Below are 13,061 nucleotides of genomic sequence, written 5' to 3' on the forward strand. Positions count from 1 at the left end.
TGTGACCCAAAAACCAAGCCAAAACAAAACAAAACAAACAAAGAAAAAACCAACCTAGTAAAAACATCAGTTGTTGCATTGGTCTCTTATTTCTTGGATTTGTTTATCGTTTTCCTATTTATGGAGATAGGGTAGTTTGTCATCTGCTTATCAAGACTTAACTCTTATAAACTAGAGAATTAAAAAAAAATCAAGCTGCCTTACTAAAGATATACAGAAATTCAGTGGTACAGTGCAGACCCAAATTCGATTCTTCAGGAAATGTTGGCTGTCTTTTGTCTAACTTTTGTCTTTCTGTAACAATTGAACACATCAGCAATTTGCTATTTATTTCTTTAGCTTTTGTAGGAGTAGCTTGAAGGATCATTTCTAAGTGTAGATGTCAAATATTCTAGTTTTTGTTTTGTTCACCCCGCTCAGCCTTATGGGGCGTTGCTCCCAGCTGTGCTGGAAAGCCATGTGGTACCAGGGGACAGAATCAGAGGTCACCATAGGTGATGCAATGTGATGACTGCTCCCTGTTTGGGGGTTTTGTTGTGACAGCAAACGCCCCTTTGGGAGACGGTTATTCTGATTACATCCTTAACATAAAAAGACTGGAAACAAATATTAGCTTTCCCTGATTTGCACAGATTTTGCGAGTCCAGAAAAGAGAGTGTCCTCTGATTTACTTCCATACTGCCCTGATTTGGCTTCTGCAACTCTACACCTTTCGGCTCGCTCTCGGTTCCTTCTGGGACCCACTCGGCTCCTCTCGGCCCCACTCGGCTCCTCTCGGCCCCACTCGGCTCCTTTCGGCTCCACTCGGCTCCTCTTGGCCCCACTCGGCTCCTCTCGGCTCCTTCTCGGCTCCGTTCGGCTCTTCTCGGCTTCTCTCGGCTCCCTTCGGCCCCCTCCTTCCCGAGGCGTAGCAGCGGCGAAGTGAGCTTGGCACATGCGCGGTGGCGTCCCGCTGCTCGGAGGGCCACATTCACCTGGTGGTGGTTTCACTTCCTCGGTCTTCCGAGCTGTATCCGGGTCGTTGCTTTCTCTATTGTCTCGAGCCACCGGCCTGGGAACTGTGTCAATGACGTGGGACTTGCGTGGCTTCGGGTGCAGGCTAATAAAGTTCTCACTTATTTTTCTAATCGTTTGAGTGGGGCGGGCGAGGGGGAGAAAGCAACCCACCCGGGCCGTAGGGGCTGGAGCCTTCAGGGCGCCTCAGGCTGGGGAGCCCCGTGGGAAAGGGGAGCTCGAGGCCGAGGCCGGTGGCGCGAGGGTCGGGCGGGGGGCGGGAGGGGCCGGCGGGGCCGCGCTCGGGCTCCAAGTCTTGGTCAGCGGCGCCGCTTTTAAAATAGCAGCTTCGGACGCGGGGCCCCGAGCCGGGCGCTCCTGGGGCTCCCGCAGTGTGTCTCCTTAGGGTCTTCTTTCTCCAAAAGAACAAACACTTCACGGATTCCTTAGTAAGTGTGTCCGAGGCCTGCGCGGGGGAGCAAAGTCCATTCCAGCCCTTGTAGGAAAAAGTCAGGCTTGGTTGGGATTTGGGGCTTCCTCGAGGAATGAATGATGGATGGCGTGTGCTTGCATCCCCTGGCTTGATTAGGATTCCTCTTTTACTTATTTATTTTGCCTGTAGACTGTTCGGATGTGTGCTTGAATGATGTGCAGAAAATTATGCAGGAGGGTCAACTTTCATTTGGGGTCTTCTCAGAATTTGGATTCTGGCCCTTACAGCTGCCCTACCCGGCCCTTATTTTCTAGCCTACTTTCCTACTCAACCAACCATCCCCAGCTAAACTTTTGCTAAAAAAAAACTGAAATAGATAACAATTCCTTGCACAGAGTTATCTGCATCTTCTTTTTTCTCTATGCGCCCCTGCCCTGGTGCCTGGTGTGATTGAGAATGACGGTCTAATGTTCTCTCTTAACAGTGGATCGCAGCTCCAAGAGGAGGCAGGTGAAGCCTTTGACAGCTTCTCTGCTAGAAGCTCTCGATTATGATAGTTCAGATGACAGTGATTTTAAAGTTGGAGATGCTTCAGGTAAACATTTCCTTCATTCTTTTCCTTTGCCCAGCTTTCTTGCAGCTGGACTTATTTTCAAATAATTCCCCCCCCCCTTTTTTTATGACTAGGAATCGGTTTTGATCTATTGTGCTAGTTTAAAGTTAAAAGCACATAATCTCTTTTACTTAGTCCATTTGATTCCCCATATTTTCCCTAAGATCCCATAACTAGATTCTATCATTGCTTTTGTTTATTTTGTTGCTAAATATTTAGAGATAATTGGCAGAGAAGGAATTTTCCTAAAATATTTTTATTCTTGACTAAAAGAAATAAAATTGATCGATTCTAAAATATATTACCCTTTGGATAATCTTAACAGTGTTCTTTTTCTAATCAAAACAGAAATATCTGAGGGAGTTTTGTTTTTTCCTTTTTTTTTTTCTTAATAGAATAAGATTGATCGGAGTGAAAAGTTGGACTTTGTGGTAGGTTTTAGACCTTGTGGATTGGGGCCGTTCAAAAAATAGTGGTATAAGGCATGTTTACTTATTTATATTTTGTAATTTTAAAGACACCATTTTAGAAGGATTGTATATTAACTTTGTGAAAATTGTGAAATCAGAAAATAAGAATTTTTTTGTACCTTCTGTTCATTGTACCATATATATTTATATATGTACACGCATACATGCATTTTATGTATATACATTTTTAGGTACAGGGATATGAGAAACAGGTTATTTTAAAATATTTTATGTGAAAATCGCTAATAAACTCTAGATGAAAATTTGAAGAAAGACAGTAAAGCTTTTTGAATTTTTCACTTTATAATATTTTTAAGAGTTTGCTTTTCTTAGTTATGTTCTCCCTTTTCCTCATTTTTTCCCTCTTACTAGAAATGGTAGGAAGGGGTAAAATTAGGTTGTGTTGTTTTGCTATTATTATATTTATTTTTTGTTTGTTTGCTTTTTTGGTTTTGGGCCACACTTGTGCTCAGTGCTCACTCCTGGCTCCTCGGTCAGGAATTACTTCAGGTGGGCTCTGGGGATTGTATGGGATGCCTCTGGGGATCGAAACTGGTTTGGCCGTGTGCAAGACAAATGCCCTGCCCGCTGTGCTCTCGCTTTGGTCCCAAGTTATTATATTCTTTTAATTACTTTTTGGCCATATATCTTTGTGCTCAGGGAGTGCTCATAGACTATACCAGTACTACACTCCAGCATTCTTCAGAGTGTGTTCTCATGCTACTTGGAGGACAATGTGGTGTCAGAGAGCAAACCTAGGCCTCCCGAACTAAAAGCATGTGTACAACTCTTTGAACGATATGTCTCTGGTTGTTGTTATTAACATTAAAAAAAAATTGAGGTAGAGACTAGAGCAATAGTACAGCAGGTAGGGCATTTGCCATGCATATGGTGACTGGGGTTCAGTCATCGGCATCCCATATGGATGCCTGCCAAGAGTGAGTTTTGAGCATAGAGCCAGGAGTAACCTCTGAGTACAGCAGGAGATCTCTGCTCCCCGCAAAATTGAGGAGCATTGGTTTACAAGAGTTTAAAATTATACATGTTTATAAGCTTTAGCAACCCAATCTTAACCACACCATGCCCCTGCTAAAGTGCCAATAGAAGCAACAGGCAGAATTTGCTTTATGACTGAGAACTTACTGTCTCTATAATAATTGAAAACATTGTAACTTTGGGTCACACTCTGTGGTGCTCTGGTCTTCTTGCTGTGTGCTCAGGGATCACTTCTGGCAGTACTTAAGGAAATATGTTCTTCAAGGGATTGAACTGGCTTTATAGCATGTGTGGCAAGTACCTTACTCATTGTGCCATTTCGGGTCTCAGTCATTTAATTTGTACAGCAGATTAGTGACAGACAATATTTTATAGACGATTGATATAAATTTTAAAGAATTTTCTTTACTTAGGTAGTAATAGGTCAAATCTTTTTCTCTCTTGATGGGCTGCAGTCAGTGGTACTTGATTACATTGGATGGCAGGCAACCATACATGCTATGCTGGGGACCGAATCTGGCCAAATATGAGCTCCAGTCTTTTTTACTATATTTCTGGCCCTAATCTTTGTCTTTTGACTTCAAAATTTACTATTATTAAAAAAAATTGTGTATATTCTACAGTAGGTAATACAATGTTAAATTGAAAGTACTTGAATGTTTTAGTGACTTACTGAAAATCCTTGCAATTCTAAGTTGCTACATTTGTCTTTATTAATTATTTTTTAATCTCTGTATATAGTTTTTTTCATAAATTTCAGTGAATTTATGGTGTTTGGTACTTCCAAAGAAGAGAAAAATAAAAGGAAAAGATTAGAGTACTCTAATCTCTCTCTTGATGAAAACTTGGCAGTAATATTCTGGACTTAGAATCTAATTTAATTTGTTATGGATTATGTCATAAACTATGGCAAGAATAGTTGGGTTAGTTAGAAGGTGTTTGCTTATTTGAACAGTATATGAGGAAAACTAAAAAATTTGATTTTTAAAATATTTTTTGGAATTATAATTTTTTGTGACAGTAAATCCTGACTATTATGTTAATTTTTTATATTGAGATGAAGTCATTTATAGATATTGTTTCTCTTTACAGGGATTGAAACTATTCAAAAATAAATTAGAATAATACAAACTACTTTCTAAAAGTAACTCAAAGTATCAGGAGATACAATAATCTCATGATCTGTGATCAATCGAGATTCTTGACTTTGTTAAATTTTAATGGAAGTTAATTGAAAAAAAATTTTTTTGTGTGTTTTTGGGTTACACCCGGTGACTCTCAGGGCCTATTCCAGGCTATGCGCTCAGAAATCACTCCTGGCTTGGGGGATCATATGGGACACCAGGAGATTGAACTGCAGTCTTCCTAGGCTAACGTGGGCCTTACTGCTAGCACCATTGCTCTGGCCCCAAATTATTTTCTAATATTTGTGACAAGTGGTAAGATGAGTTTGTTAGGCTGATAATAAAAAAAAAATTATTTAAAACATTCTCAAAATGCATAATGTATACTTCTTTTGTCATAACAGTTGTCTGTTGTATTTTACTTCATTGCCTTCTGGCTTGCTAAAATGTTCACAACTTTCCCTGTATAGTTCTTTTTTGTTTGTTTGTTTTTTGTTTTTTTGGGTCACACCCAGCACCACTCAGGGATTAGTCCTGGCTCTATGCTCAGAAATTGCCTCTGGCAGGCATGGGGGACCGTATGGGATGCCGAGTTTCGAACCACCGTTCTTCTGCATGCAAGGCAAATGCCTTACCTCCATGCTATCTCGTCGGCCCCTATAGTTCTTGATATGTTATTAATCATAGCTTTGTAGAAATTGATTTTGTGTACAAATTTAATAACCAATAGAAATTTAATTATACTTTCAACTCCTGTATAAAGTGTTTTGGTGTTGCCTATACCTGAGATAATGTTTTACCAGTATTTTCCCTTGGAATCCTTTTGTTTCTGTTTGTTTGGGGGCTTTACCTGTTGGTGTGTGTGGGCTACTCCTGGCTCTGCACTAAGCGGGTGATCACCTTGTCTTGAGCTGAAACCCAGCTCTCAGCCCATTTTGAACTATCTTTCTGGCTTCTGAAACATTTTGTAGCCTGCCTGAGATCATTAGACTTTATTAGATAGATTTAATTGGTTTTCAAACCAGTTTGTTTGAAGTTGTGGAATCCTAACCCAACTTCTGAATAGGAGATTAGAGGTTGAGAAATGATGAATTTATGTTTCTATTACAACTTCTTTCTAAAACAACCTCTGTTAAATTGAAATGACTTATTGACTGAATTCATGATATTCTAAGAACTTAATGTTAAGGTGTTTGATTGTGCATCAGTTTCTTCTGATCTTCATTTTGGAACCTGAAATTTTTATCACAAAACTTTATTTCTGTGTTCAGCTTTAATAAAAATGTAGACAATCTAATATCTTTACAGACAAACAATTTTATATATAGGCTTTACATACAATAAGAAACAATGCATGTTGCTAAAACTTGACCTACCATGAAATTGACAAGTGCTTATTAACACTTAGTAAGTTTTCTACCATCAGCTGATTTTCACATTAAAACAGTTAATCTTGAGGCTGGAGAGATAGCACAGCAGTAGGGCATTTGCCTTGCATATAGCCCACCTAGAGTGGACAGTGGTTCCCAGAGTGGATGGTGGTTCGAATTTCGGTATACCATTTGGACCCTGTGCCTGCCAGGAGTGATTTCTGAGTACAGAGCCAGAAGTAACCCCCGAGGGCCAATGGGTTTGGCCCCAAAACCAAAAAAAAAAAAAAAGTTAATCTTGGGGCCAGAGATGGCACAACTGTAGGCGTTTGCCTTTATGTAGCCCATCCAGGACCCATGGTGGTTCAAATCCTGGCATCCAATAGTCCCCAAGCCAGCCAGGAGCGATTTCTGAGTGAAGAACCAGGAGTAACCCCGAGTGCCACCGGGTGTGACCAAAAACTAAAAAAAAAAAAAATTAATTTTAAATTTTGCTCAAATGTAAACATTAAGCTGAATTTATTATTATTTGAGTTGAGGACAGTCAATAAACTTTATAACTAATAAGCCCTAAAATAAGCATAAATATATTTGAATTACGGTGTTGACTATCAAAATAAACATGTATGGAACTGTCATAGTGTATCATATTGAAATTACTAGTTTGTGGGTCAAAACCAGGAAAATAGCTGTAATTTTATGGTTGGCCTATTCAAATTGATTATTCTTGAGATTTGGATAGGATTGGGGACAAAATGTACCTTTCAGGTAGGATAAACAAGCATTCTCAACTGTGGGCCAAATGAATTTCTATAGGCTTTGAAGAGTATGACAAAAGGGCCATACTTGAAAATCGCATAAATGGAGACCATAGTATGAGACGAGGGAACCAATCAGAAGAATGGGATATCACAGGAAAGAAAAAAGGAGGAACAAGAGAAAATAAGGAAACGGTATTATGGGAAAGGAATAAGAGGTTGGAAAAATTCCTTTGTGGGTGCTCCCAGCCTCCTGGTTAAAGAAAAAGGCTTAATTTTAGATTTGGAGCTGTAGCTTCATTATGCCATATTGCTAAGTAATATCTGTAAGAGACTGAAACTTTTCTTTGGTAGTATTTTGTGCTTAATCTGACCATGGCTAAGTGGATCAAATATGGTCACTGTCTATATTTTTGTTTAAAGCACCATCATAGATAATATGCAGAATTCACTAAGTATTATTTGAATCATTAATTAAGCTTTGGAACAATGACAGAAGACTTGATTGATGATGTGTAGTTCAAGTCTTTCAAAGGAGATGGGTTTACTTGAGACTATATAGAGAACAGTTAAGTGATGAAAGAGTTGTACTTGGAGGTGAAAAATAGATATGTAGGTGGGAAAAACAATAACTGTTAGTGTGGATTTGGAAAATATGATTTATATTTGGGTTCAGGAATAAGTAAAATAACAGGAGAGATAAGCCTGGTAAGTTCAATGAAGTTAAAATAAGGCCTTATATGCTAGGCCAAAATCTCAACCTTGACATTTTAGCATGGGTAATCCATTTCGGCAGTAATTTGTCCTGTACAAAGAAGGATATGTGATCGCAAGCCTTTTACTTACTAAATACTAATAGTATCTTTCCTTACTTCCAACCTCACCTCTTACTCTTTCATAAAAAGTTTATATGTAGACATTATCACATATTCTACTGTAGGACAAAGTTGTTCCTACCTGAGAACTACTACTTAAAATGTAAGATGCATAGCTAGAACTAGAGAAGTAGAGAATTAGTTCTTTTGGTTTCTAAAGAAAGATATGCAGGACTAGTCAAAGGTGGCCTTAAAATCTAACTGAGTAATCAGTAGACTGGTCATCCACTATCTGTTGTGCTTGCATATCTATATCTGTATCTATATATATATTTATCTATCTTTCTATACATACAGCAAAGTTAGTATAAGACACAAATTAAATAATACTATTTAATATTTTTCAGGCATCAAACTTAGAGATTACATACTGTGAAGGAGTTCTTAAAGGTTTTTAAAATGCATAAACTGTAATACTTATTTGTTAATTGAAATAGTTATTGCTTAGAGAAATTTGGTTATATTGTGTATTTGAGACTCTTTCTTTTTTCCCCCTGGTGCCTGGGATTGAACCAATGCAAAGCTTGTACTCTACTTCTGAGCACCCTATCCTTAGAAATTAACAAGAAGTAGGAACGTCAGTTTCTAATGAAAGACCTACTTTATTTTTTTGTTTTTTTTGTTTTTGGGTCACACCCGGTGGTGCTCAGGGGTTACTCCTGGCTGTCTGCTCAGAAATAGCTCCTAGCAGGCCATGGGGGACCACATGGGACACCGGGATTCGAACCAACCACCTTTGGTCCTGGATCGGCTGCTTGCAAGGCAAACGCCACTGTGCTATCTCTCTGGGCCCGAAAGACCTACTTCTAATGTAAATGTTTTTATTGTAGTTTTAAGCTTTTTAGTTCCCCCACCCACATCTTTGTAGGTTTTTTTTTTTTTTTTTTTTTTGGTTTTTGGTTTTTGGGCCACACCTGGTGACGCTCAGAGGTTACTCCTGGCTAAGCGCTCAGAAATTGCCCCTGGCTTGGGGGGACCATATGGAACGCCAGGGGATCGAACCACAGTACTTCTTGGCTAGCGCTTGCAAGGCAGACACCTTACCTCTAGTGCCACCTTGCTGGCCCCATCTTTGTAGGTTTTATTTTTTAAATCCAGTGGCGTTTATGGGTCATTTCTGACAATGCCTGTATTCAAGGCTCACTCCTAGAGGAATCAGCTGGTGCTGAGGGTGAAACCTAGGCTTCCTGCATGCATAGCATATGCTCTATCAATTGAGCCAACTCTCTTTCCTGTTGCAGAAGCCTCCCAGGTGATGCTCACTGGGCCATAGAACCATTCTCAGTCATGTGGTCAGCCATGTGGTCAGTCCTGTGGCTGAAAGTTTCATAAGAGTGCCTGAGAATTTGGTGCTGCCTTGGCAGGGGTCTCCAGGATTACAACTGTGGATGGATGCTCAGGGAATCATATAGGATTAAGTATTGAACTAGGCTTGGCTTCCTATAAGACCTGTACTATCTTTTTTTTTTTTTTTAATTTAAACAACTTTATTACATACATGATTGTGTTTGGGTTTCAGTCATGTAAAGAATACCACCCATCACCAGTGCATCATTACCATCACCAATGTCCTAAATCTCCTTCCTCCCCACCCAACCCCCGCCTGTACTCTAGACAGGCTTTCTATTTCCCTCGTACATTCTCATTATTAGGATAGTTCAAAATGTAACTATTTCTCTAACTAAACTCATCCCTGTTTGTGGTGAGCTTCCTGAGGTGAGCTGTAACTTCCAGCTCTTTTCTCTTTTGTGTCTGTAAGTTATTATTGCAAGAATGTCTTTCATTATTCTTAAAACCCATAGAGGAGTGAGACCATTCTGTGTCTTTCTCTCTCTCTCTCTCTGACCTATACTATCTTAATGGTTGTGAATGTCTTTATGGCTGTAATTGCTATTTGAAGTCATTTCTTCCTTCCATGTGGCAGAGTCATTATTTGAATTTATAGTAGTAGAACATTTTTCTTTGTAGTCTATAAGATATAATTATAGACAATAACTTTTTTTTGGTGTTTGGGTCACACCTGGCAGGGCTCAGGGGTTACTCCTGGCTTAGACAATAACTTTTTACTAATTAATTTTTAATTACTTCTCCATGAGATAGAGTTAAAAAAGTTGTTGAAAGTTGAGTTCAGAGTTCCAACACCTATCCTTTCCACCAGTGTTTTGTGTCATCTCCTCCCTTTGTCCCCTGCCTCTATGGCAAAAACTTTTCTTCTCTCTTTTTCTTTCTTCCTCTCTCTTTTTTTCCTTTTAGGCAACATGGTTTGCAATACTGTCATTAAGGGGGTTATGCATATCATGTTACTTTCTTTTAATTTTCAGTTCTTGTCCAGAGAGATCATTTCCAGCTATTATTGTCATAGTAGTTCTTTCTCCATCTTAACTGCATTACACTCTATTATTTCTATTACCGTTGGGTATTATTCTCATATATATACCTATATATATATAATATTTAGTATACTACAGATGAGTATGATCATTCTATGTCTGTAATTCTATGTCTATAATATTTAGTATACTACAGATGAGTATGATCATTCTATGTCTGTCCCTTTCCCTCTGACTCATTTCACTCAGCATGAATTATACTCTCTATGTCTGTTCATGCAGGAGCAAATTTCATGACTGTCAAGAACTTTAATTTGGGCCCAGAGTGATAGCACAGTGGGTAAAATTATTACTTTGCATGCAAATGACCTGGGCTTGAGCTTCAGTCTCCCAGATGGTACTTTGAACACTTCCAGGGTGACTCCCGAGTGCATTGCTAGGAGTGACCCCTGAGCATCACTAAGTGTGGACTAAAAACTATAAAAGAAAAGAACTTTGAATTTTCTCATTGTTGTAATTACAAGTTACATTATTCACTGTATATTGTTTATCTCCATCCCTTAAATATCTGTATACCAAAAAGAAGTATAGTTATTTTTAAGATAATATTACTTTTCAGAGGTCCAAGAAAAATAGAATTTTTTTAATATATAAAATCTTTTTTTTTTTTTTTTTATAAAATCTTTATTTAAGCACCATGATTACAAGCATGATTGTAGTTGGGTTTCAGTCATAAATGGAATACCAGGGGCCGACGAGGTGGCACTAGAGGTAAGGTGTCTGCCTTGCAAGTGCTAGCCAAGGAAGGACTGCAGTTCGATCCCCTGGCGTCCCATATGGTCCCTCTTAGCCGGGGGCAATTTCTGAGCGCTTAGTCAGGAGTAAGCCCTGAGCATCAAAATGGGTGTGGCCCAAAAAACCAAAAAAAAAAAAAAAGATAGAATACCACCCCCTTCACCAGTGCAACATTCCGACCACCAATGCCCCTCTCCCTCCTTCTCAACCCTTGCCTGTATTTGAGATAGGCATTCTACTTCTCTCAGAAGATTGACATGATAGTTGTTAGTGTAGTTATTTCCCTAATTGCACCACTACTCTTTGTGGTGAGCTTCATATCTTGAGCCGGTCCTGCTGGCCCTCATCTCTGGGAATTATTTCAATGTTTTTAATTTTTCTTAAAACCCATAGATGAGTGAGACTATTCTGTGTCTATCTCTCTCCTTCTGACTTATTTCACTCAGCAAAATAGATTCCATGTACATCCATGTATAGGAAAATTTCATGACTTCGTCTCTCCTGATGGCTGTGTCGTATTCCATTGTATATATGTACCACAGTTTCTTTAGCCAGTCATCTGTTGAAGGGCATCTAGGTTGTTTCCAGAGTCTGGCTATATAAAATAGTGCTGCAATGAATATAAGTGTGAGGAAGGAAATTTTGAATTGTATAGAAAAATTGAATATACTTCTACTTCCTACAGTTGGAGTATATTATATTTAGAGAGTAATGGGTTGGGTAAGTTACTAGGATTTGGATTTGTGGAAAAAAATCTCACATCCTTCTAAAACCAAATATAAGACATTTAAAATTTTGTTTTTAACTATGGCATTGTTGAACAGAACCAGTTTTTCTCTACTTCATTATTACTATTTTTAGGTTTTATGGCCACATCTAGCTATGGTACCATATTGAACCAGGGTTCGAATGTGGATCCCATGCATACAGAGCATGCTTTAGTCACCTGAACTATGTCTCTGGTTTTCTTCACTTTAAGAAATGGGATTGGTCATACTGGAAACAACTGCTACCATTGTAAATGTCACTGACAGCCTATAAAACTTATCAAGTTTTACAACTTTTTCATTTGTTTGTGTTTTGGGCCACACCTGGTGATGCTCAGGGATTACTCCTGGCTATGCGCTCAGAAATCGCTCCTGGCTGGGGGACATTTGAGATGCTGGGGATGGAACCGTGGTCTGTCCTACGCTAGCGCCGGCAAGGCAGATAGATGCCTTACTGCTCTGTGCCACCGCTCCGGCCCCAAATAAACAAGTTTTAATTTTATCAAGCAAAGTTGGATTAGTCTCAGTTTTAATCATATCCACATTTCTACTCTAGTTCATTCTATTATTATTATCTGCTGGTTTATTTTTAAATGTTATTATTGGTAAAACTCCTTTTCTTCATCTTCCAGCTCTGCATATGACATTGCTTGTGAAGTGGTCCAGTTTGTCAGTCACCATGCCATAATGGTATCTGATCAACTCTGCATATAATTATTAATTATAAATATGATAAATTATATTCTTATCTAAAAAGATCTAGGAATTTTTAAATCAGAATTTGCTTTTCTTACTAAACAGTTTAGTTGAGTGATGTAAAATTACAGTTTCCTTAAGAATATTTAGAGCTGTTAAGTTGAAAATAAATTAGTTATTTGTGTATGGCATTTGGTTATACTCTTTGAAATACTTATGCTCATAAAATCTAAGGGCATTTCCTAGTTTTGATATTAATTTGTTTAGTGCTAAAACCTGGCTGGAACTGATAGCAGTTTATTTGAATGACTTATGTAGTATATTTGTGCATATTCCTACTTTTACAGAAATAATGTGTTTCTGACAGTATTAATGTATTATACATATACTAAACTATCTTTCTAAACTCTGTCAAAAATGTAAATTATGTAATACATCAAGCTTCAAAAGTTTCAGATAAGGTATCATTAACTTGCATGATTGTTCTTATGTCCCATGTGAAATTGCTCAGGATGAAATGCTATTTTACAATATTATTGAATAACCTGTGGTACCTGCATGATAACCTTGAGATTGATACAGATTTTATAACATCAGTCAATATCTACTTTTACTTAAATCTTTATGTGATTTATTTTGAGTTTTTTTTTTAAAATCATCTATTTGTGAAGAATTTACATGGCTACTTGTTACCAGATACTAATTACAGATCACTCCTTCACTTTTAATGTCAGACTAATTGTGGAAGCTAAAACTGAGTTACTGGAATTAAAATGATCTAGAATTTGAATGTTTTTCATCACTTTTAAATATTCTTTCCTTGGCTATCTATACAAAAAAT

The 13,061-nt window shown here is 38.2% G+C and overlaps 1 protein-coding gene across 1 annotated transcript in view; it reads left to right on the forward strand.

Moving 5' to 3' along the window:
* The first annotated feature begins 1,303 nt into the window (after positions 1–1,303).
* PHF14 (PHD finger protein 14) overlaps positions 1,304–13,061 on the forward strand; it is a 171,276-nt gene continuing 159,518 nt past the window's right edge. Inside the window, exons 1-2 of the mRNA XM_049768882.1 lie at positions 1,304–1,442; positions 1,911–2,021. Of these exons, the coding sequence (XP_049624839.1) occupies position 1,442; positions 1,911–2,021 (112 nt within the window). The 5' untranslated portion in view covers positions 1,304–1,441. The remainder of the gene's footprint in view (positions 1,443–1,910; positions 2,022–13,061) is intronic.

Source organism: Suncus etruscus, chromosome 1 (assembly GCF_024139225.1).
Source record: "Suncus etruscus isolate mSunEtr1 chromosome 1, mSunEtr1.pri.cur, whole genome shotgun sequence".
Taxonomy (NCBI): Eukaryota; Metazoa; Chordata; class Mammalia; order Eulipotyphla; family Soricidae; genus Suncus; species Suncus etruscus.